The sequence below is a fragment of the Ambystoma mexicanum genome, chromosome 9, assembly GCF_040938575.1.
Source record: "Ambystoma mexicanum isolate Mex_15411 chromosome 9, UKY_AmexF1_1, whole genome shotgun sequence".
NCBI classification, from domain to species: domain Eukaryota; kingdom Metazoa; phylum Chordata; class Amphibia; order Caudata; family Ambystomatidae; genus Ambystoma; species Ambystoma mexicanum.
The window spans coordinates 522304827-522330909 of record NC_090931.1 but is presented as its reverse complement, the minus strand read 5'-3'; the positions used below and the strand labels follow the sequence as shown (position 1 = coordinate 522330909).

The following is a 26083-nucleotide window of genomic DNA, read 5'->3' as shown; positions in this document are numbered from 1 at the left end:
AAGTGTGAGCAAAATGGCACTTCAGACACTTTTAAAAAGGGGTAAAAAGACAAGGTTATAAGAATCAACAGCAACTTTTACTGAAAACTACTTTCATAGGCAGAGCAAAGGGTTTCAGTAAACTACAATCAGCAATTCAGTTCATAGGCCTGGGCCAAAGTCAATGGTTCCGAGTCTTTGTATAGGATAGCACAGTTCTGGTAGTAAATGGTTAAGTCCTTGCCATGGATCTTAGAAGAATTTGGTCAGGCGAAAAGTTAGACGAATGTTTAGGGAAGGACAAGCCTTCGAAGTCGGGAAAGTTTCACAAACTTTCACTGAGGCCGAAAAGATTTCCGGACTGCGTTTGCACAGTACCTTTAAAGTGAAGAAGAGCTGTAGCTGAGGCAGTTGTTCCTGGCAGTTCGAGCAGATCTCGCTGTTCCTGAGCTTCAGTCGTGGGGACAAGGACGTTGGGAGGTTCCTGCACTGCGCAGGGATGAGGCTACAAGCTTGGCAAAATGTCGGTTTAAGGTGCGAGTGCCTTAAAGACCACGAGCTGGTTTCCTTCCCCCAGGCTATCCGGTTTTCAACATCACTCTGAAGAAAATTCGACCAGGATGGGGACAGTGTCCAGGTGGCTTGCGAGTTGTTTGTTCCCACCAAACTCAAGGGAAGAAGTTAAACTTGAAGGGCTTCTCTGTCGATGGAGTTTCAGGCAATTCGGACCGGCAGCAGGGCTTCACCGGTCGTCCAGGAGTTTCAGCAGTCGTCTTCCTTCAGCTCGTCTTCGGTTTTTTTGTTCCAGTGGACGACTCTGCTTTCCAAGTCCCAGAGACCTGCTTTTAAACAGTTTTCCCCCCTTCATTCCAGCCTGGCTGTCAGTCACACAGCAGGGTGGCTCTCCTTGCCGGACAGCCAGCCGGCCAATCACGTTGGAGTGCATTCAGGTCTCGTAGGAGACTAAGCACACAGAGTTTCGGGCACCTCCCTCACATCCTGTCCACCCCAGACACTGGGGCGCCAGAGGAGGGCTTCAGCACTGAAGCCCACCAAAGGCCAACAAACAAAGGACCAAACCTGGTTTGGCGCGCATAGAAAAATACATGAAGGACCTTTCCTTAGAGAAATGGCGAAAAAAGTTGACCGGAGACTGTTTTTACAGATGGGTCTTGGGCGCCATATTGAAAAACATGGCTGACCCGATTTTGAGCTACCATTGTTCACGGTCGGGAAAATCATGGTAGTTTGGTCTAAACCACTGCCACCAGTCATCTAAAGTAGGAAAGGGTAACATTTGACTGTTACATGAGGGTTTTGACTCGGGGGGGATGCTAGGCAACCCCTCCAGCACTCTATAGGAAGATAGTGTGTACTGGGTCTGTAAAATTAAAGAGACTAGTAAAGTCAATTTAACTTTACATGCTCTGGGAGACAGTAGTCCGTCCCAGAGAAGGTACTTAACCCTTGGGAACTCTAAAAGACATCCCTGTGCCACTGCAATGAAGGTACTGTGTGACACACAGAAAAAGATGATGCCTATGCAGTTGTCCTAAAACTCCATAACCAAAGAACACAAAAGTAAAACGCACATCAAAATACATGGACGAGTGGGAAAATGGTCACTCTTCCCAGGTAAAATAAATCAAATCCCAGAAATGCAGCAAAGATGATGGGGGCCTCAAAAGGTAAGGGAAATTAGCACATTCTTGAGAATTCTCCCGAGCAAACAGGATTGTGGAACCTAAGGGAGGTTTCAGTTCAACACCCATGCACGATGTGTACGTCCTGTACATTTACCAGCAAGACCAAGTCATTCAATATTGAAGGTAGAGACTGGCACCTTAAGCATTTCACCAACTGCAAAACCTGCAACGTAATATACATTGTGGAGTGCCCATGTCGTCTTAGGTATGTTGGGCAAACACCGAGACAGGTCAGCAAAAGAATCAGCGAACACAGATCACGCATTCGCTGCAGAACAACCAACGTCCCCCTGGTCTCTCACTTTCAGGAGTATCAACATGGCCCAGATAATCTAAAATGGTGGGTCATCGACAAAGTCAACAATACCACCAACACAAAGAATGCTCTCAACCACAAGGAGGCCTCAATGAAGCGGTACCAACCTTCCATCCACCCTGATTCAGGGTCCCCCACGCTAATTTCAAATAATTGTACACTATACACCACACCCTTGTGCCCAATACACCTTGGCAGCAAGTATTCCTCCAAACTTTAAGTTTGACTCCAAATCTACCACCTAGGTACCAGCTTACCGGAGGATACATGCTTTGACCTTCTTTCTCGCATAAGAAAACCATATGTGATACCCGGCCTGCCTAACCCCTCTAGGTCCGCCCCTCAGTCCATTACCCTGACTTTTCTTGCCCTATTCGAAAGTTGGCATCCCTTCCTGCAGATGGTTGCTGTCCTTCTATGACATGTAACACGCATCGACTGATCCAGAGCCCTTTTGCTTCATAGCACACCGCGTCTACCAGGGCTCACTTCCCATTTCTACTTGCACCCCCACTTAGCTGCATACACTGGCTGCACAACCGAGCCTTACACAACTTAGTGATACACATTAGGTTGCCCAATACCCAGACTGCACACACACGCATTGGTGCCATCCTACATTTGGGGCCAGACAGGTCTCTTTGCCAGACATCTTCCCACATCTAATGCCTATACTATATATTAAAAAATGCACTGCTGCAATCTTTTCCAACTTAGCCTCAGGGGCTTTCTTTTGGTTTTCAGTTGTACGCCGCCAGGTGAACGTTATACATAAACATCCCCATGGTTACCGACATCAACAAGAGAAGCTTCTGCACATGCCCAGGAGTGAAATACACGAATCGTCTGCGCATGAGCAGCTCACAGCGGCACACCGCTCCATTCGTTCGGGACCTGATGCTTGAATGCATCGCGGATCCCTGACAATTTTCTGTCACAGCGCCATTGTCCACATAAGGTGCCTTCCTGGCTATAACTCATAGCAACCACCTAGACCATAATGGTCCAATGGACAAAGCTGTGTGCTACGCATGTTTGCACACTTGAATCCCTGGCTCACTAGCCTGCTCTCTCCCTCTTTTTTTTTTTTTTTTTTTTTTACATCAGACGCTGCCACGCAAAGCACGAACAGAAGAAGCAGCAAGCTCACACGATGTAAGCTGCTCTGAGAATCAACTCACAGCTAGGACCTCTCTATTACTGACTTGGCAAACACTGCTCTACTCAGGTAATTGGACCTCTATTCTTGGACATTTTCCCATACTTTCTCTATGGAAGTGCACTGCCGGGTCTCTGCCAGCACTCCATCTAACCAAGTGTAGCCCTAATAGTACTCTCTTGCTGCAGCACTGGAGTTCCCTGCCAGACTCTTACCGGATGTTATAAGTAGGACGCACGACGCCCGTAGCCTCAGTTCCATTTTTTCCGCGAACGTGTTCACTTCGGAGATCTTGGCGCGCCTCGATTCTATTGAATCCTGTTATTTCGGTTCTTCGAACCCGTTTCTTCATTGCTACAACAAATATGATGTCTTCGGCTTCTTCCACCCCACGGTCTGGGTTTAAGAAGTGTCGGGTGTGCAGGTCCAAGATGTCCCTGATGGATACGCACAACGCTTGCCTCTGGTGCCTCGGGGAGGACCATGATACGGACGACTGTGTCGACTGCCAATCGCTCACTTCGAAGGCCTTGCGGGAGTGTAAGAAGAAGCTGTCGGTAGGTAAAGTGGCCAAGCCAAGGAAGTTGCGTTCCACTGGTATGTCGACAGACGATTCGAGGGGCGACTCTCCGCATCATCGTCGTGAGTCCGGGGGTTCTCGGTCTGGGAGTCGGTCCCGCCATTCCTCTGCCTCTTCGAGGCACTCCAGGAAGCACTGTCACAGGTCGCCTTCCCCGTCCTCTTCTGAGCTTGTCCCAACAAACATTCCACTCCGGAGGAATGGGATTCGTTCCAAAAGGAGATGTTGGTCGATTTTTCAATCGCAGGAGAGACACTGCTCGTCCGCCTTCGGGCTCAAGCAGTCGTCGCGACCACCGGGCACCTTCGAGGTCCCGGTCGGACAATGATGGTCGCTCTAGGCATGCCCGTTCCAGGTCCCGGTCCTCGACGCCATTGAGTCCATGAGACTCTGTGAAGTCTTCGAAGAAGACATCGAAGCCGGCGGCGCCGAGGTCGTCGACTGACTCTCTCGAGGCCCTGCCTCCGAGGAAGTCGTCAACGCCTTCGACGCCTAGGTTGTCGAGAGACACGCTCGGGGCTCCGCCCTCGAGGCCTGTGTCGACGCCGTCGAAGCTGTCGGCGCCACGCTCGACGTCGACGCCCATTCCGTCGACGCCCTTCAAGGCAGCCTTGTCTGAGGTACCCCGTGGCACGGTGGCAACCCCAAGAAAGGCGATGGCTAAGGCTAAGCATGTCTTTGTGCCTTTTTCTGTACCCTCTTTCCAGCCTCTAGATTATATTTCTGAGGTGGATGAGGAGTCTGAGGAAGGTCAGGTTCCTGCAGTGGCTCCTGATGACATTTGTTTCTGGTCACAGTCAACTTGAGGACCTGTCAGTCGCTGCACGACGCCAATGGTCTAGACACCTCTCCGGAGGTGGAGTTTGGTAGGCTGGAGCCTGGCACACATGCCGAATCTTCATATCAGTGCCTCATGTCGAGGGTCACTGAATACCTGGGTTGGTCTGCCGCCCCCTGGGGATTTTCAGCAGGATGACCTGACTTGATATCTTGGACCAAGGTCCTCCAACTGACCCGGTGCTGCCATTCCATATGGCCTTGCAGAGAAGGGTGGCTGCGGCTTGGACTTCTCCGGAGAGTCTCCCGGCAGTGAGCAAGTCCTTGCCGAAGAAATATCGCCCAGCCAGTGGGGACCCCTGCTACTTGACCACGCACCCTACTCCGGAGAGTTTGGTGGTACAGGTGGCTACGGCCCCCGCAAAGCAGGCGTCGTACCCTACCATTCCTCCTGATAGGGACGACAAACGTTTTGACGGCTGGGCGAAGAAGGTATATTCTTCTGATGGTGTGGCGCTTCAGGCTGCCAAGTCAGTTTGTGCTTTGTCTCGTTTCACGCACACTCTCTGGAACTGTATTTCCCTAGCAGCTGATCATATTCCCGAAGGGGAGGAACGGGATGGTTTCCTTGCTATCGTGCAGGATGGCAAGGATGCCATGTGTGAATCCGTTCAGTCAGGTCTGGACATGGTTGATTGCGTCAGCCGGTTCATGGCGGTGAGCACCGTAATACGCAGGTTTGCGTGTTTGTGGAAGTCGGGTTTTGCTCCTGATGTGCAGGCCCGCCTCCTCAACATAACCTTTGATGGTGAACATCTTTTTGGCAGCAAGGCTGACTAGTCTTGAGAGGTTGCAGAACTCCAAAGCTGCAGCGAAGTCGTTGGGCGCTGCAGTCCGCCAACCTCCGTCTTTTCGTCCTAGGGGACAGCAATGGAGGGGAGGTTCCTTTCGATATTACTCGTCCTTTAATAAATCGAGAGGAGCTGCTAGTCAGAGGGGCAACCGTAGGAGTGCCAGAGGTGGAAAATAAGGTACTCGAGGTGCCAAGGCCTCGCGAACAGTTGCCTCTTTGCCCTCAGGCACTGCCGCAGCCGCTTCAGCTCAGTCATGAGGCCCATGCTTCTCCGGTTGGGGGAAGGCTGGCGCAGCATCTTGTAGAATGGCGTGCCATTAATTCAGATGTGTGGGTTCTGGAGATCATAGCCCACGGCTACTGTCTTCCTTTCCGGCAGAGGCCTCAAGACAATCCACCAGGGAACCTCTTTGAAGAGCCTGGATCCGCTCCTTGCGAAGGAAATTCAATCCCTGCTGGAGAAAGGTGCTATAGAACTGGTGCCTGTAGCAGAGAGGAACAAGGGATGGTATTCCCCTTATTTTTTGATTTCGAAGAAAGACTGAGGATTGAGACCCATCATGGACTTGAGCGGTTTGAACAAGCTCCTCAGGAAGGACAAGTTCAAGATGGTTACTCTTTAAAGTCCTCCATGCCCTTCACCTTCAGGACTGGTTGGTGTCTCTCGACCTCAAGGATGCTTATTTTCATGTGCCGATTCATCCAAAGCACAAGAAGTACCTGAGGTTCACGGTTGGCGACTCGCACTTTCAGTTTCGAGTCCTGCCATTTGGATTGACCTCCGCCCAGAGGGTCTTCACCAAGCTCATGGTGGTTGTGGCAGCGCATCTGAGGAAAGGGGGGATTCACGTCTACCCCTACCTGGACGATTGGTTGATCAGGGCACGCTCTCCCGAGCAAATCCTGGATCATCTGTCCGTCACCTGCCACTCCCTTCACAAGCTGGGCTTCTCCCTTAACTTAAAGAAGTCCCACTTGACGCCAACACAGCGGCTCCAGTACATCGGAGCAGTGCTCGACACATCCCTGGGCAGTGTTTTCCTCCCCAGGTGAGGGCTCACCACATTCAGCAGATGGTGCACAAGTTTCAACATGCCCAGAGTCTCCCAGCGTTCGAGTTCTTGAGGTTGCTCGGCCTCATGGCATCCTGCATTCTTCTGGTGCCAGAGGCCAGGTTGCGGATGAGATCTTTGCAATGGGCTCTCAAGCTCCAGTGGTCACAGTCCTCCGGCAGGATGTCGGACCTCGGTCAGGTGCCGCCCTCGGTCGCCCTGGACCTTCTGTGGTGGGCCGTCGAAGGCAATCTGAGGCGAGGGGCTCTGTTTCGGCTGCCCTGGCCGTAGGTGGTGATCGTGACGGACGCGTCCCTCACGGGATGGGGAGCTCATGCCAACGAGCTGACAGTCAGCGGTCATTGGTCTCCGTCGGAGTCCAGACTCCATATCAATCTGTTGGAGCTGAGCCCGTCAGGCTTGCCCTGAAGGCTTTTCTGCCGACTGTGCGAGGAAGGAATGTCCTGATTCTGACAGACAACGCAGTGGCCATGCACTACCTCAACAAAAAGGGGGGTGTAGGGTCACTTCCTCTGTGCAGGGAGGCGATGCAGCTCTGGTTCTGGGCCATCCAGGGAATTTCGATCTGGGCAGTTCGTCTGGCCGGAGACGAAAACAAGACGGCGGACGCTCTGAGCAGGCAGAGTGCGATTTCTCACGAGTGGGAGTTGGCTCAGGAGATTCTCCTGGAGATCTTCGCCCTTTGGGGGACCACTCAAGTGGATCTCTTCGCCTTCAGTGTCAACCAGAAGTGCGAAAGGTTCTGCTTGCGGGAATTTCCTCCAAGAGGAGCCTCAGGGGACGCATTTGTGGTGGAGTGGTCCTTCCCACTGCTGTATGTGTTTCCTCCAGTCCCCGTCATCCCGTAAGTGCTTGCGGAGGTTACGGAGGTTCGGTTCCCAGATGATCCTCATTGCTCCGGCATGGGCCAAGAGGGCGTGGTACTCAAACCTTCTCCACTTGTCCATCTGCCCTCCACGTCGTCTTCACTACTGAGACAATCTGCTCTCACGGGAGGGGGGTCAGGTTCTCCATCCAGAGGTCAGATCCCTCAACCTTCACGCTTGGCTTCTGAAAGGTTGAGGTATAAGGATTGGGACCTCCCTGAAGACGTGATGGAGGTGTTGCTTTCGGCCAGACAGCCGGCAACAAAGTCCCTGTACCATTGCCGTTGGAGAAAGTTCTGCGACTGGTGCAGGGTTAATAATGTGGATTCTTTTTCATGTGACATTCCTGTAGTTCAGTTTTTTTTGCTTTCTTTAGCCCACAGGAGCTTACAAGTGGGTACCATTAAAGGTTACCTGGCGGCGCTGTCCATATTTAAGCGCTCGTCTGAGGAGTGTTCCCATTTGAACATTTCTTTAATTTCTCAGTTTCTGAAAGGGCTCACTAATGTGTTCCCTCAGCCACCTTTCCAGGTGCTTGGTTGGGATTTGAACCTTGTACTCAAGTTTCTAATGGGTGCTCCGTTTGAGCCTTTGCATTCTTGTCCTTTGAGACTGTTAACCCTTAAAACTGTATTTTTAGTTGCGGTCACTTCCACTCGCAGAGTGAGTGAGTTACAGGCACTTTCAGTTAAGCCACACTTCACTGTGTTTCATAAGACAGGGTTGTCCTTCGAGTTCGTCCTTCCTTTCTTCCGCAGGTGGTGTCGGAATTTCATTTGAGCCAGAAGGTTGTTCTTCCGGCATTTTATCCTCCTCCGCATCCTGGTAAGGACGAGAAGCTCCATAGGTTAGATCCTAGGAGAGCTTTAAGTTTCTACATTTCACGCATGTCTTGGGTCAGAGTGGACGATCAGCTCTTTATTGGTTACGCTCGAAGACGTTTGGGACTATCTGTGACTAAGCAGACTTTGTCTAGATGGATTATCTTGGCAATTTCTGAATGTTACCGCCTGGCGGGTAAGGATCCTCCTGTAGGCTTACGGGTCCATTCGACTAGGAGTATGGCTGCCTCTACTGCCCTGCAGCGGGGTGTTCCTATTCGTAACATCTGTGATGCAGCTAGTTGGACTTCGGTCCATACTTTTGTACGTCACTACTCCCTTGATTCTATCCATGGGCAGCATCTGGCCTTTGGCCAGGCGGTCCTTTACTCTGCAATTTGATTGGGCATTCTAAATTTGTATAGTCTAAATTATTTTCCCACCTCCTTACGTTGGTACTGCTTTGGGAGTCTGTCATAGATATGGAATACGTCAGAGGACCCAATCCCCTCGAAGAACAAGTTACTCTCTTACCTGGTAACGTTCTTTCGATGGGATGGTCCGACGACGTATTCCATATCGCTCGCTCCCTGCCTTCCCCGCTACAGAATTTCTTATGCGATTGCAGCTTAAGTTTCCGCAAGGCTTTCTGTGGTCATATTGGCAGTAGATTGGTGCCAGACGTTCTGGGAAAAAAACTATAACTGAGGCTACGGGCGTCGTGCGTCCTACTTATAACATCCGGTGACGTCGGCTCGACGGCGGCCCTAGAGGACGGCGTATCAACGTCATTGACGCAGGACGCAGACGCCGAAAGATTTTCCGAAGCAGCACAGCTGTGGTGATTACTGTCACAGATATGGAACACGTCTTGTTCATCTCTTCAAGACAACTTCTGGTTTTATCAAATCACTTTTAACCAACACAAGTATTTCTTTCCTTTTCTCCTTTCAACCCCCAGAGAGACTGCTCCTGAGGCCTGGAAGAAGGCTTATCCACTAGGAGCCGAAACGCCACTGGACTCCGTACTCCAACTACTGCGAAGCACATTACCCATCGGTGGTCTCAGACCAGGTCCCTGACGCCCCAGGCATAGACCTACGGTTTGGTCATCTCTCACCCCCATTAGACGATAGGTTTGACCCTTAGATTGGTCATTCAGTTCAGCCCTACTTTGGTGTTCGGATACAGGCACTGACTCTGCAAGTGCCCTAAGTCATCTCAATTTAAACTCCTCAAAATTGCAGTTATGTTTTCTTGTATGTGTAAGTGCTAAATATGCTCTAGACCTCCCTTGGCCTTTGTGTGTTTACTTTGATGGTCTGCAACACTTACTCTATGTTCCAAACTGCAATCCTGTTTGTCTGGAGTTTAACCTTTGTTTAAGTTACCATGTACCGTGTTACGCCTTTTCTCAAATGAACTATACATTTATACAAATCAAATGAAAGCAGTCTAGTTAATAGACATACTGACAGTAAATTGAATAAAGCTGCCTTAGAAATACACAACTGCTTATCGATACTTGTGTGGATCGTTTTCTGCTTATCCAAAATAGTGTCCAAGTTGGGTACGTATAGATATTTTTTCAAAGCTACTAGACTTTTGAAACTGAGTGACCTACCATAATCAATGTATAGTAAAAAAAATGTATCCTGTGGTAGGATACTTCGAACGTGCACTTTGGAAACTTTTTCGGCAGAGGGCGCCCTGCGTCGATGGCGTCGGGTCAATGTCCCTCGAAGGCCTCCGTCGAGCACAACGTCACAGGATGTTGTAAATAGGACGCACAGTGCCAGTAGCCTCAGTTCCGTTTTTTCCGCAAACGTCTTAACTTCATGAGACGGCGCGCCTCGTGTGTTCATCATTACAATGTATTTCTCTTCGACCCCTCCCACTCCGCAGTCTGGCTTTAAGACCTGCTGGTACTGCAAGTCGAAGATGTTGCTCACCGACCCCCACGGCATTTGTTTGTGGTGCCTGGGCGAGTCACGTGACACCGATGACTGCTTGAAATGCCAGTCGCTGACTGCCAAGGCCTTGCAGGAGCGGAAGGGCAAGCTCCAGGTAGGTAGGGGCTCTAAGCCTGTTAAGTCCTGGACTTCCAAGTCCAAGGGGGTTTCCATCGACGACTCGAGGGGCGACACTCCGCGTCAGATGGAGTGCCAGGGATCTGGGTCCCAGAGTGGTTCCCGCCAATCGTCCTCCTCGTCCCGGCACTCTAGGCAGCGCGTCACCGGTCGGCTTCCCTGTCCTACTCGGAGGATGGTGCCTCGAGGAAGGTTATGTGCCCTACGAAGTCCTCAACTCCGGAGGAATGGGTGGCGTTTAAACAATCCATGTTAGCGATTTTTAAATCGCAGGGCACGGGTCCGATCGCACCTTCTGACAAAGCCGGCCAGGATCGGTCTTGCACTGTGGCTCGCACGCCTTCGGGCTCGGGTACACGAAGTGACTCGCATCAGGAGCCTTTGAAGTCCCGTACGGACAAGGAATCGAAGAATCGCAAGAGCCTTGTCTCTAGGTCTCGGTGTTACGCTCATCTGGCTCCCACAGAGGCGTCGATCGGAACTGGACAGCTGCGGTCTCCACCAATGTGACGCGTAGGGCCGAGATGACAGACTGGACTGGCCCACCTAGCTTCGTTTGCTTGGCCCGTAGGAATATTCTTCTGATGGTTTGAAAAGATGAGCTCTCCATCCTGCATTGAGCGCAGGGGCGCGTTGATAACCAGTTGCTTCACTGGCTCGAAGGAATTGGTGAGTTCCAGAACAATATTGACTCGATTCCCGGCAAGACGCCGTAAGTAAAAAGTTCGTAAGTGTTCAAATGCCTGACTTTCACTCTTGTCCGATTCCTTGCAGGTTGCAGCTTGACTCTAATGAAGAGTTCCTCGTGGCAACCGGTAGTATTCTGGTAAGGATTTGTATTTTCCAACACAGTTCGATAAAATCAAGTCAATTTGTAACCTGTTGCTTTCTCCCTTATTCAGGCGCTGAGAGAAAGTATGAAGTCTTGGGGAATAATACCTCTGGCGGTAAAATCAGGTAAGTCTGTTGTGGTGAGGAGGGTTCCCCTTGTTAGTCCCTTTGTTTCACCTTGCTGTCCTTTTGTTTCCCCTTAGGGGCCGGGGGTTGGGCGAAGATGCAGTGGAAGCTGTGCCGACTCGTGAAGAGGAGTAGTACCCCCGGTTGTAAAATCAGGTAAGTCTATGGGGGGGTAACTAATATTCTTCTGTGTATTCCCTTGGCTCACCTTGCTGTTCTTGTCTTCTCCTTAGGTGCCGGAGTGCGCCGGGAACATGCAGGAGGATGCGGTGGAATGTGAAGATGCTGCGAAGGCCGGTGAGTTCAGCGCGGCGCTGCAGCAGGCGAGGCGACGCGCATAAAATAACTTTTCTTCCAGCTCGAAGGCGCGATGGATCGCAAATTCAGGTAAGGATTAAAGGTAATGCTCTTGTTCTAACCTTTTCTCCTTCTTTCTTCCTTTTTCTAGGAGCTCCAAACTCGAGGCGGGCGTGGCAGAAGGCTGGATGCAGACTTGCAGGCACGGGGAGCGTTACGCTGCTGGATGCAGAATAACGCGAAGCGTGTGTTGCTCTTCGGGCATGGTTAAAATAGCCTCCAAAGTAGTCCCAGGTAAGTATTCCTCCCCAGTCCCTAAGTAAAGTAGTCCATTCCAAGCCTCTTTTGGCTTGGAGCTCTTGCAGCATGGTCTGCATCAGGTAAGTTTTAATCTATGAGCCTGGCGCCTATGGCGCTAGGACTGACTCTCCTTATGAGCCTGGCGCCACAGGCGCCAGGACTGGACCCAAATAGCCCCTAGCGGGGGTTGTTGGGCTTGCTTAGGATAACTTGATGCCTGCTTCTGGGGTTGCTGGACGTGGTCTGGGTCCCCGGGGGTAGGCATCATGACACTCGGTCCTCGTCTCCGGCGAGACCGCAGCAACCTGTTGAGAGCTTGGGCTGGCGTCGACTCGTTCGGCGCGGTGCCCGTCCGATTCAGACATCGACGCCTTGCCATCATATCAGCCCACGGCGCCGTCAGCACCTGTATCAACGTCGAAGACTTCGGCGATCACAACGTCAAGGTTGTCGACGCTCTTGACGTCAAAGCCTTCGCCGCTATCGGGATTTTTTCTTTATTTTCCATTTGAGTACCCGTATATTGTGGATCCTCCAAGGAAGGCTACGTCGAAGTCTGCGAGGCCGGTTTCGGCCTTCAGGCCCTCTTCTGTCCCCAGACCTGGGTTTCAACTCCCTCTGGATGATATTTATGAAGAGGAGGAAAGGTCTGAGGTTGAGGAACCTGGGGACCTTGATGCTCCACTTTTTTTCTGGAGATAGTCAGTTGGAGGAATTGAGGCAGACCCTCCATGATGCTAGTGGGCTGGACACTTCCCCGAAAGTGGAATTCGGTAGACCTGAGCCTGGGGCTCATGCGGCGTCTTCTTATAGGAGGCTCATGGCGCGAGTCTCGGAGTATCTGGGCTGGTCTAGTCCTCCTGAAGGCTTTGTGCAGGATGATCTGACGTACATTATGGATCAAGGTCCGTCCTCTGACCCTGTTTTGCCATTTCATCTTATCTTGCAGAAAAGGTTGGCAGCTGCTTGGCAGTCCCCAGAATCTCTTCCGGCTGTTAATACGTCTTTGACCAAGTAATACTGCCCTTCCGTTAGCGACCCCAGCGATCTATCTACTCACCCCACTCCCGAGAGTTTGGTGGTTCAGGCGGCTACGGCCACCTCGAGGCAGGCGGTGTACCCTACCATCCCTCCAGAAAGGGACCGCAAGTGCTTCAACGGTTGGGCCCGGAAGGTATTTTCTGCTGGGAGCATGGCCCTGAAATCGGCCAACTCCACGTGTGCCTTGGCAAGGGTTTCACACACTCTGTGGAATTGTTTCTTTGGCGGCTGAGCATATTCCCGAGAGGGAAAAAAGGGATGGGTTCCTTGTTCTCGTGCAGAACAGCAAGGATGCCATGTGTGAATCCCTTCAGTCGTGTTTGGAAACGGCCGACAGTGTTAGCCGATCCATGGCTGCGTGCACTGTTATACGCAGATTTGCGTGGTTACGGAAGTCTGGGTTTGCTCCGGATGTGCAGGACCGTCTTCTCAACATGCGCTTTGATGGCGCACATTTGTCTGGCAGCAAGGCTGACGAGAGCCTTGAGAGGATGTAGACCTCAAAAGCTGCGGCAAAATCTTTAAGCACCACGGTGCGACAACCTCTGCCTTTTCTTCCTAGGGGACAACAGTGGAGGGGAGGTTCCTTTCATTACTACTCCTCCTTTGGTAGAACGAGAGGGGCCGCCAGTCAAAGGGGCCAGTGAACGAGTACCCGTTGTAGTCAGGCAAATCATGGTGCCAAAGCTGCTGAGGCCATGTCCCATGGTTCGCCAGTTGGGGGCAGACTGTCTCGGCATCTCGAAGAATGGTGTGCCATTACTTCAGATGCGTGGGTTCTGGATACCATTGCCCACGGCTACTACCTTCCCTTCCTTCAGCGCCCTCATGACAATCCACCGGGAAAACTCTCTTTGAAGCTTCCAGATCCGCTCCTTGCCCAGGAAATTTTGATCCTGATGGAGAAAGGTGTTATAGAACTGGTGCCTGTAGCGGAGAGGAACAACGGATGGTATTCCCCTTATTTTTTTTATCCCAAATAAAGACTGGGGATTGAGCCCCATCATGGGGTTGTGTTGGTTGAACAAACTTCTCAAGAAGGACAAGTTCAAGATGGTTACTCTTTCTCAAGTCCTCCAGGCCCTTCAACTTCAGGATTGGTTGGTTTTTCTGGACCTCAAGGATGCTTACTTTCATGTGCCGATTCATCCCGCGCACAGGAAGTACCTGAGGTTTGCGGCTGAAGACTCGCACTTTCAGTTTCGGGTCCTGCTGTTCGGATTGACCTCCGCCCTGCGGGTCTTCAACAAGCTAATGGTGGTGGCAGCAGCATACCTCAGGTGAGGTGGGGGTTCACGTCTACCCCTACCTGGACGACTGGCTGATCCAGGCGTGCTCTCCTGAGCTGGCGTTGGATCATCTCGGTGTCACCAACCGCACCCTCCACATGCTGGGCTTCTCCCTGAATTTCAAGAAGTCGCATCTGACACCTTCCCAACAGCTCCAGTACATCAGGGCTGTTCTAGACATGTCCTTGGGGAAGTGTTCGCCTCCCAAGGTAAGGGCTCATCACATTGTGCAGATGGACAAGTTTCAACATGCCCAGAGTCTCCCGGCTTTCAAATTCTTAAGGTTGCTCGGCCTCATGGCCGCCTGCATTTTTCTGGTGCCAGAGGCCCGGCTGCGGATGAGATCCCCGCCGTGGGCTCTCAAGATTGTGGTCCCAGTTCTCCGGCAAGATGTCGGATCCCGTTCAGATTCTGCTCTCGTTCTCCCAGGATCTTCTGTGGTGGCCAACGAAGGGAACTTGATGAAGGGGTAACAGTTTTGGCAACCGTGGCTGGAGGTGACAGTAGTGACGGATGCTTCCCTCACAGGATGGGGCGCTCATGCCAACGACTTCACTGCCAGCGGTCGTTGGTCTCCGTCGGAGTCCAAACTACACATCAATCTGTTAGAGCTGCAGGCCGTCAGGCTAGCACTAAAGGCTTTTCTGCTATCTGTACGGGGGAGGAGTGTCCTGATCATGACGGACAACACAGTGGCCATGCATTACCTCAAAAAAAAGGGGGATGAAGAGGGGGGTCACTTCCGTTGTGCAGAGGGGCAATGCAGCTCTGGTTCTAGGCCATCCAGCAGGAAATTTCGATCTCTGGCCGGATATGAAAATGCGGCGGTGGATGCTCTGAGCAGGCAGAGCACAGTCTCCCATGAGTGGGAGTTGGCTCAGGAAGTCCTTCAGGAGATCTTAGCCCTTTGGGGAACCCCGCAAGTGGATCTCTTCGCCATCAGTGTCAACCGGAGGTGCAAGAGATTCTGCTCAAGGCAATTTCCTCCAAGAGGAGCATTAGGAGACACATTTGTGGTGGATTGGTCATTCCCACTGCTGTACGTGTATCCTCCAGTCCCTGTCATTCCTCAAGTGTTGCAGAGGTTACAGAGGTTTTGGTTTCCACATGATCCTCATTGCTCCGGATTAGGCCAGAGCGTGCTACCCGGAACTTCTAGAAATGTCCATCTGTCGTCCACGCCGTCTTCCCTAATGAGAGGATCTGCTCTCGCATAGAGGCACAGGGGGGTTGGGGGGGAGTCCAAACTCTCAACCTTCACGCTTGGTATCTGAAAGGTTGAGGTACAAGGATTGGGACCTCCCGGATGACGTGATGGAGGTGTTGCTTTCGGCCAGGTGGCCTGTGACAAAATCCCTGTACCATTGGCGTAAGTTCTGTGACTGGTGCAGAGATCACAATGTTGATCCTTTTCAGTGCTCGATTCCTATGGTTTTGTCTTGGCCCACAGGGGCCTTCAAGTGGCTACCATTAAAGGTTACCTGGCGGCGCGGTCTATCTTTAAGCAATCGTCTGAAGGATTTTCTTATTTTAAGATTCCTTTGATTTCTCAGTTTCTTAAAGGACTGACTAATGTATTCCCGCCATCCCCTTTCCAGGTGCCGGTTTGAGGTTTGAATTTGGTTTTGAAATTTCTCATGGGTGCTCTGTTTGAACCTTTGCACTCTTGTCCTTTGAGATTACTGTCCTTCAAGACTGTGTTCTTGGTTGCGGTTACTTCCGCTCGCAGAGTGAGTGAATTGCAGGCACTTTCATCTAAGCCACCCTTTACTGTGTTTCAGAAGGACAGGGTTGTACTGAGAGTACGTCCCTCCTTTCTACTTAAGGTAGTTTCTGAATACCATTTGAGTCAAAATGTGGTTCTTCCATCTTTCTACTCTCTGCCTCCTCCTGGTAAGGAAGAGGAGCGACTCCATCGTTTGGATCCTAGGAGAGCTCTGAGCTTTTACATTTCTAGGATGTCCAGGGTCAGAGTGGACGATCAACTCTTTGTAGGATATGCTTGACACCGATTGGGCCAGGCTGTTGCTAGACAGCCCTTGTCCAGGTGGATTATCCTCACCATTATGGAATGTTATCGATTGGCAGGTAAGGACCCTCCTGAAGGGTTGAGAGCTCATTCTACTAGGGGTGTGGCTACTTCCATCGCCCTCCAGAGGGGTGTTCCTATTAGGAATATTTGTGATGCTGCTACATGGGCTTCCATCCACACCTTTGTAAAACATTATTCCCTGGATACTATCCATGGTCAGGATATGGCCTTTGGGAAGGCGGTTCTTTATTCCGCAATCTAATTGGGTACTCTATATTCTTTTCCCTCCTCCATTTACTGGTACTGCTTTGAAAGTCTGTCAAAGAAGGAATGTGTTGGAGGACACAATCCATTCGAAGAACAAGTTACTTAACAACTAGTAACGTTCTTTCGACTGGATGTTACTCCAACGTATTCCACATCAGCCTCCCAGCCTGCCCCTCAGGAGAATTTCCTATGCGATTGCAGCTTTAGTTTCAGCAAGGCTAAGTGCAGGCAAGCAGGCATGAGACTGGTGCCACACGTTTGGAGGGAAAAAACGTAAACTGAGGCTACGGGCGCCGTGTGTCCTATTTATAACATCCTGTGACGTTGTCCTCGACTGAGGCCTTCGAGGGACATTGACCCGACGCAGGACGCCCTCTGCCGAAAAAGTTTCCTAAGTGCACAGCTGTGGACATTACATGTCAAAGATGTGTAATACATTGGAGGAACACCCAGTCGAAAGAACGTTACCAGTTGGTAAGTAACTTGTTCTTCTCTGTTGTATAACTCTACCAGCCCTTTATCCTCCCACAAATAGGGCAGTCCCTTTCGTTACCTTTATTTGCAATGGTGGGCCACTTTTTTATTGGTACCCGAGACAAGGTTATGGTCCAACATCTTCATCCGGGCCTGTTTGCTGCTTGCAGAAGTCCTTAAAAGGGCTTCTGCAAGCAGCAGGCTGTGTTATTACTGCAGGGGCTGGTTGTTAGCAGCTACTTGCTAACACCCAGTGCCTGCAGTAATAACAAAGCCTGCTTGCAGAAGGCCTTAAATATTCTTTCATTCACCTCAACCTGAAATATTTCAATTCATTCAAACCGGTAGTATTTATACCAAAATCATTGATATATTCTGGATCAATTTCAAAAGGATGTACATTTGAATTGGGCATGCTAGAGTTAAAAACAGTATCCTGCCTCTGTTCTCTCTCCCTCACTCAACTGTTTGCAATTGATTCACGGTTTCCTACATGCTTTGTTTAGCATTCCGTTGCTTGCCATCTAGGTTTATGTGGTAGATACATCTTAGTTAAAATTGCAATAAAGGTTTTGGATTGAGAGTGTAAAAAGCATGAGAAGTGTCTAGAATTCATATTTGGTGTTAGAGCGCAACATTTGGTGAATGGTAGTTGAGGAAATCTTTAAGAAATTGATTAACCGATTGCTAATGCGCCTTCATCATGGATCTAGCACAGTATGACATGCTAGGGTAATCTTTGTGTTTCTTTGAAAACTGATGCACAGTTGACATCTAATAGGCAACGTTGAGGCAATAACTTTTTTGCTCCTAAATGTAAGAATGGGTGATGTTTTGTAACTATTTGTTAGAAGTTGAATTGATTAAGCTGAGATATTCAGCCTATTATAGCCAAAGTAACCTGTATATCCGTCAAATAATTGGAAACATTATAATTCCCTGTATGTTTTTTCCACCACTAGTGACCAAGATCTAGTTGATCACTGAAACTATTGAAAAAGTTCAAAGTGTGTCCCTTTTTTATACAATTGCTTGACATTTTGGTTTCACGATATAGAACAGTATACCTGATAACATTTTTTTCATTTGTTCACCAGGAAAGAAACTTTTTGGTGAAGGCTATAGTGGACTGGAATATGACTACAGAGGACTTATTAAACTTTATAACTCTATTGGCAACTATGAAAAAGTATTTGAGTACCACAATGTGCTAGCCAATTGGAACCGGTTGCGGGATCGACAGTTTTCAGTTACGGATGCACTAGAGGATGTAAACACAAGCCCACATTCTACTGCAGAAGTTGTCCAGTCATTTCTGATGTCTCAAAACGTAGGTGGGCCACGCTGCTGAGAAACTTTAATGACGAACCAATTCAGTAATCTCAGATTTTCTCACAATATCCGACTGTGAAGTCCAAATCCATGTAGTTTATTTCCATTGCTGGAATTTGCATTGAAATACTGGTCCAGTCGTTTGGAGATTACTTGGCTACTGACATGGTTTTCCATGATTCATCAAAAGCTCCAGTGGATGAATATGCGTCACAGATCTTAAGGGTATATAAAGTTTGGCTCTTAACTCCTACATACTACCAAACAAATACCTGGTTAACCTTTTCATTTTCTGCTGAAATTTCAAGAAGGCCTTGAATAAAACTGTTAAAGAGTTTGAGTTGCATTGTTATTGTGAGTGGAGATCTACTGTATCCATGTCCCTGAGCCAAGCAGAAAAAACACATTGTATACACATTTTATACAAGATTTGTTGCTAATCATGATTCTTTAATCCATGTGTTTGTTGGGCATTTTTCAAAAGTCATGCACTTAATCCACTTGAATAATATGATTGTCATGGATCTTTTTTTGATTATTTGTATGGGCGGGCTGTTGGAAAGTGTGTAAATGTGGATAAGGTCTGTTTTTTCTTCTAATAACTCAGTTACGCGAAGCTGAGCTCTCATGCATCCAGCCCACATACTAAACTGATTACTGTCGTTAGAAAGCGTGGAGTTTATATCAGAGTTAAATTGTAGATGAGCGTGCTTTTCACAGTGGCAACTCCCCATCAGGTTTTCCACAAAGCCTTAGATTTTACACATTTCACTCCAAAACTTTTACAATAACTGCTTGCGTTTCTCCTGTTCACGGTCTATACACGCAACCAGAATATTTAATTTCCCTGTCAAAAAGTCATGTTGGCTTTTCAAAATGTACATGTTGCAAGATCCCTTTTTCCTATGATTATTTGTGTGTGTGTGTGTGTGTGTGTGCACCCCCTTTAGAATTAGCAGTCGGTGTATTGTGAATGGCTGTAGCTTGTAACCTGTGCAATAGCTAAATGTAAGCATTTTTTACTTAGTTTTACTTGCCCGCGGAGGGCAGGTGCAATGTTTTATCTTTAATCACGCAATACTTTGGAAAGCACCATTAAAACAATTATGGGCCAGAATCCAACTGTATGGGAGACAGCAGAAAAAAGACTGACAACCTATCTTTGAAAACAGTAGAGAGGAAGAACTTTGTCACTGTGCCAGCAGGACAAAAGCAAGTGGACCAGTGTGTTAGTTACTAAAAGGTTAACGTCACTATAAAGGAATACTTGAACCCAGATTCCTGTTTGTACAGTATTTTTGAGTTTGTTGCTGCAAGCTGTCAATTATACTACTGTTGTGAGTTTTCCCCCCCTTGTCACAATGACAATGTTTTTACCTATATGGTATGATGAAAATGTTTGAGAAATAGGAACTCTTTGTGAGCCAAATTAGAAATCCATCATTATCTTTTGCCATCTTTTCTTTTTAAAGTGAACTAATTTTAATAGATGCTTACAAGTTGTTTGCTGTCCAGCTGTTTTCCTAGGCTAAACATTTTGTTTACAGTATGGTAGTTTTACAATAAGAGACCATCCCTGTTTCTTCAGTGCCATTAGTATTTTGTGCATTCGGAAAGGAGGATTTGTATTTTTTTCCTATTGTTTGTGTGTAAAATCTTCCTATTTATTCTAGTATCTGAGTAACTTAGTGGAAAAGCAGACTTTTGTATCTAAGCCAATGTTTTTTGGCTCACAATTTCAATCAGCCTGGCTTCATTTTAATTGCAATTCTTTGCTATACACAAGAGTTTCACATTGTGCATTTGTGTTACTGACTCGGCATGCTCACTTAAGGAAAAATATGAAAATATATTAACCAAGAAAATCTTTATCTAACCAGAAGGTTAAAGAAAATAGAATATGTAATGGTAGAAAATATATTACTGCAACTATACAGTGGTTCAAATATGCACTTTTGAATGCTAGCTACCGCCAAGTTCCTACTCTCATGTGGCATGTGCTCTCAAAGAAATATGCAGTCTTTAGGCTGGGGTTGGTAGGTTTTCATTCCCTACAAGTCACAAGTCTACGATACAGTGCATTTGAAAGAACAGCCAAGGAAGTCTCATTGTCTCTCCGGTATGAGTAAGTTGTTAAACTTTTTTAACAAAATAATTAACAAACTAATTGAACAGACATTGAATGAAGGATAATCCAATGTAATTTCAGGAGTCATTAGGTTGTTTCATGACAAGGGTATATTGTATTGCTGTTTGATTTAAAAAAAACTGTTCTCTAGATTTGCTTCTATATTCGGTAAGTCAATGTCATAAAATATTAAATTGAGGGGAAACTCTTCTGAAACAGTATTTTATAACTGAGGTGTAAAAATTGAAAGATCGCAATTCCAGTCTTAATCTGTAACTGCAATGTTTTGCAGATGCATCATTTCTTGTAGGTTTAAACAAGTATGAATACAAATGCACTTTTCACCTTTCTTCTACACCATAAAGCCAGAGGTCTAGAAGGGGCTTGCCTTGGACTGCTAGGGCAAACCTTCTGGAACCTTGGTGCACTCCATGCTTAAACCAAGTTTTGAATATGGTGGTGTTCACTGTTCTCGATAAACCTAAGTGAACTTAAAGGCTTAAACAGTGTTGGTGACTGATTTTTTTTATCAGTCAGAAAAGGTTTGTGGAACTATCTAATCAAAAGGTTTCCCTCAGTTGTATTATTGTATTTTATGAATGCCAGGTAGGTTTTGTTCATCTGTGCATTTCAACGGCAGGATTTCAAATGACAAACACTTTCACCTATACCTTATGAAGATGTGTGGTGAAATAGAACTGTTTTGTTCAATATACACAAACATTTTCTTATTGGTAGGTCATTTTGACATTTTCCTGCTTAGGTGGTCTTGCAAGGGAAACTAATCTGATTTGCCTTTTTACTTTACAGTTTGGAAATGAAAAGCTTGCTAAATGTGATTACCAAAATATCTGATACATTGATTTCAGTCAATGTAAACAACCATTTGTTTCCGCTGCTTCCTGAAGTATGATTTAATTGACTTTTATGTGCCTCTTTTCAAAAAATGTAGATTGGAGTCCTGGCCATAATCACATTGTGTTATTTGCATTGAACATATGTAGCTTTTTCATAATAACATTTTTCAAAATGAAATGTTTAAGAGCCAGTTCAAAATGAGTGTTTGAACACCTTTACACCTCTGTTCACATGGGATGATGATGAATGCTGGTGTCTAACGTTTCTACAGGTGCCACTCAGTACAAATGAATGGCCTGATAGGTTACAGTAAAAGAAAAAACCTGTTCAAACAGTAGTATTTGAAACAGGCACATGATTGTTGTCCTTGCATTTTTTGTTCTTTTCAGAGCCAAAGGATTATGAACTGTGTATTAATTGCTCTTATCCGTCTTAGTATGCAAGTGTTGAATCGTTTTTTGCTTGTATGTGCAGGAGGAAGGGGAATAACTTATTAAATTGTAACTGTTGGTTTGATTTATTACACATTTTTAAAGCGCTATTGCACATATATCATTTTAGTTAACAATAGGATGCTTCTGTCCTTCAAGAAACTCTTGCTCCTTCTGATATGTAGGCTGAGCACCCCAGCTAAAGTAGTAAATATTCACCTACGTCACCAAATGTCAGGAATGTTTTTAGGTTCCAAATGATATCAAGAAGTGTGTGCTTAAGGGCTCTTTGTCACAATGCTGTTGCATTCCTATGTATCAACAGCATGAGGGCCCTTGGTGAAAGTTGATCTGTTGAAGTGCACATTTATTTACAGTCTCATAGATATCTATACACTTGGTTAGTTGTGCACAAATTCACTTTTGCAAGTATCTTTACAAGTAACAATTTTTGTTTCTAGATGTTCTGCCAGAGGAGAGACCTTTTTCCCTGAAAATTCAAAATCTAGTTTTATATTTTTGTGTTTGAATGGAAGGGGTGGATGAATTTAAATCAATACTACTAGGGTCGGTACTATTTTTGTTATTTGTTATGGTACTAAGGAGTTAATACTTAATGGTTGTTATGACTAAGAAACAGGATGTAGGCAAATATTACAAATTATGTAATGAAGAAACCTCCACCTGTCGTGCCACAGTAATTTGGGATTGCACCTAGATCATCTCTACAATTGTTTGATGGCCATCCTCATCGAACATGACGGTTTGTCATACAACAGCATGCACGCATGCTACCTAACTTTATTTGTAGCCACCATACCAAATATGTTTGTAACCAGCATTGTGATAGTTTGTAATTTTATTTCTGAAGATTCATTATTGACGTAATAAATATAACATTCCTGCACTCCCAGTACTTATTTTGCCACGATTTCTAAATATGTATTAGTCTTTCACTTGGGTATCTGCATTTTGTTCTGTTTTACTCTTAAAATATAAATGCAGACATTTGAGAAAACTATGGATGTAAGTTCACAATGGTCGCTGTTACGTCCGTTAGCCCCTTCAGTCTTTTGTATTGGAAGACCAAGACTTGGATACATATAAGCTTGAAAGTGTATGGCTTCAATCACTGCCATACCACACCCACATAGCTGCGCACACCCAGTCCTTTTCTATCTCCGGACACAGAGTATAAAGGGAGATGAAAAGTGGAGGGGGGTGGAACCTAACCATTATGTAGAACCTATTGCGATATTGTCAGAGTACCTTGGGGTTTACGGCTGCTTACAACTGGGACAATTGCAAGCTACTGGCCAGGCGTAAAGTCACTCTCCCCTTCAGTCCTCCAAGAATATACACACACAGCCCACCATTGCTTACTTGCCAAGTTATGTAAATTTTTTGTTTATTTGTATAGAGCTTATACACAAGTTAAGTGCTTCAAGGCGGGATGGGAGCACAGGGATATTGTCATCATTCTTATGCCTTGAAGTTTCTGAATGATCTAACAGCAATAAATAGCATAGGGGGGAGAAACATACAAGACAAAAGGTTGGTAAACGGTGCGCCTATGCATCCCGGAACAGCCAGCTAGGGAGGTGAGATAGAGGATGACATGACAGATATGCTAAGCCTAGTACATTGAAGGTTGTGCAAGTGTAAAGACATAAGTGTGAAGGAGGTGGTGGTAAGTGGGATTAAGTACAGAGTGGGTGCCACTCTCAAGGAGCGTATTCCGAGTGCAGTAGTGCAAGGCAGAGTTTGGAGGCTAGTGCAGGACTGGTGGGGGAGGAGTATCTTGAGGGGTTTCCAGTACTTGAGGAGGTCTGGCTCAAGACAGAGAGAGACAGGTAGGCTGTTCCAGAGGGAGGCACCTGCAGAGGATAAGTATCTACCCCAAATCTATGGGAAAACTGCTCACCCGCAGAGAGGTGGAGGAGGCTGATCGGAGGGCTCTGGAAGGAGAGTATTTAGGAAGAGAGTGTTGTAGATAGGGCCCCTGCCCCAGAAAGCCTTGTGGACTATGCAGAGGGACTTGAACTTGATCCTTGCAACCATGGGGAGCCAGTGGAGGGATTTCAGCGCCGGAGAGATGCGGTCCTTGGGCTTGAGGCCAAGGAGAAGTCTTGCGGTTCTCTTCTGGATAAGTTGAATAGGTTGAGAGTAGAGGTAGAAAGAGACTGTTGCAGTAGTCCAGTCTATATGGAGAGAACCAGGGCTCTGGAGACCGTGAGCCTCTGGGGGAAGGTGAGAAAATGTATAATACCTCTGAGGAGGTGAAGCTGGTAGTGGGACTTTTTGGCCATATTAGAGATGTGAGAAGAGAAGGAGAGAGTAGAGTCGAAGATGACCCTCAGGTATTTTGTCTCACTAGTGGGTGAGGGTGCAGTACCAAGGTTGGTCGGCCACAGTGAAAGGGGGAAAAGAGGAGCAGGGGTCCCAATGAGGACAATCTCTGCCTTACTGGCATTAAGACCGAGATCATTAGCAGTACACCAGAACTGAATTGCGGACAGACAATCCGGGATGAGCGAGTTGGAGAAAAAGGCCAAGGGGGAGCCTGAAAGAGAGCTGTGGGTCATCCGCATAACACAAAGTTGGAGGTGAAGGCAGATCTAATGTGAAAAACCAAGGGGATAGATTAGATCCCTGGGGAACACCACAAGTAGAGAGTGTGATAGCAGAGAGAAAGGAACCAAGTTCTACCTGGGATGGACGGTCGTTAAGAAAGGATGTCAGCCTCGCCAGGACTTGGTCAGTTATGCCCAGGGTCTCACGGAGACTGGAGATCAGGATGTTGTGGTTTACTGTATCAAAAGCAGAGGAGAGGTCAAGAAGGAGGACAGAGGGGGAGTTAGAGTCAAGGTTTGAGAGCAGGTGTTCATAAGAGCAGTTTCTGTGCCTCTGGCTACCCTAATGCCAGACTGATGGTCATGGAGACAACCAGCAGATGCAGTGTGGAGGGTAAACTGAGAGAGCCAACTTATCCAGGAGTTTGCCAAGGAAAGGTGTGTTGGAGATCGAACGATAGCCAGAATAGTAGGATTGGCAGAGGGTGCACAAGAGTGCTTGAGAGAAGTGGGGAAGACTCCAGTGGCGAAGGAGAGGTTGCAGAGGTCGGCCAAGGCTGGAGCTAGCGAGTCAATATTGTCCTTTATGGTTTTGTAGGGGAAGGGGGTCCACCTGTTTGGAGGAGGCTTTCATAGACCGGACTTGTCTAGAGACCGCCTCGGGTGTGACAGAGGAGAGGGAGGAGAGAAGGGGAGTGGTGGGGGGGGCAGGGAATGCTTGTGCATGAGTGGGTACGGAAGAGAGAGAAGACAGGATGTCCTGTGTTTTTATGGTGAAGTGTGCAGCCAAGGCCCAGAAAAGGGCCTGGGATGGTGTGGTAGAGGAAGAGGCTGCAATATGATATTATATATTTGTAACGTGCTTAATACCCAGAGGTTTCCAAGCGTGGACCCAGGGATCGAACCTGTTTTGCTCTGTCGTCTTGCTTCCAAGGCGAGCACGTTGCCCCTGAGCTATCCTCCCGAAACAATAGGATTGACCAGTTCCTTACAGACTTTGAAAAGTTTGGCTGTGTTGTTGGATGCTGCAGTGAGGCAGGCTTGACTATCCACACCAGATGCAGAGTCAATATGCCTTTGCAGAAGACGGCAGGCCAGTTTGTCAGAGGGTGCACCTGAAGATCCCCATTTCCGTTCCGCTGCCCTGCACTTGTATATAAGGTCAGCCAGGTCAGAGCCGTACCAGGTTATCACTAGCTAGTGGAGATTCGGATTTTTGAGCACACCTCAAAATTAATATGAGGACCCTAGCATGTTATCAGAGCAGGATGGGAATATAATAGATTGTGTTAAACACCAGCTACAAATCTTAATGAAATATGCTGAAGAATCAGTTTGCAAACAGCATTTGGAAAATGCTGCTGTCAGAAAGGACAAATCCTGAAATGTGTAAACAACATACAACTGGCATGGAAGAGAATTGCCTTGGAGAAATCAAAGAAAATAAATTAAGCATAATTACATGGATTGTAATGATGTATGCGTTTTTACTTTTACAAAACGCTTTGATTCAACATATGGGGGAAAATGAACACTAAGATGTACTGGAGTAGCCCAAAAATGTACATCTAATGTATATGCAGACTCCATAGATTAAGATGTGCCACTAGCTAAACTACATTTTTGGGAAGAAGTGTGACTCTTGTGATTGGACTCTTGCCAGAACAGCAAGGCAAGAGGACGGCCAACAAGTTGAGGTAGTGAGGAGAGGGAAGCGGATTCAGAGTAAGCAGGAAGGCAACACCCAATGGGATATACTCCCTCTGGATGAGAAGAGGGAAGTACCCAAGCTCTAAATAAATCCAGTGTTAAAAATCTCTCTAAGAGAGTATGCAGGAGCTACATTTTTGCTTTGCCCCAGTGACTAAGTGTGATTACACAGGA

General features: G+C 47.5%; 1 protein-coding gene across 3 annotated transcripts in view; it reads left to right on the top strand.

The window, feature by feature from the left end:
* APPBP2 (amyloid beta precursor protein binding protein 2) overlaps window positions 1-18546 on the top strand; it is a 1587742-nt gene extending 1569196 nt beyond the window's left edge. For 2 of the 3 annotated variants that reach the window (XM_069615072.1, XM_069615071.1), the window contains one exon: window positions 17975-18546. In XM_069615072.1, coding sequence (XP_069471173.1) covers window positions 17975-18228 — 254 coding nt within the window. In that variant the 3' untranslated portion in view covers window positions 18229-18546. The remainder of the gene's footprint in view (window positions 1-17974) is intronic. The other variant, XM_069615073.1, reaches the window with a different exon arrangement.
* Window positions 18547-26083: the final 7537 nt, after the last annotated feature.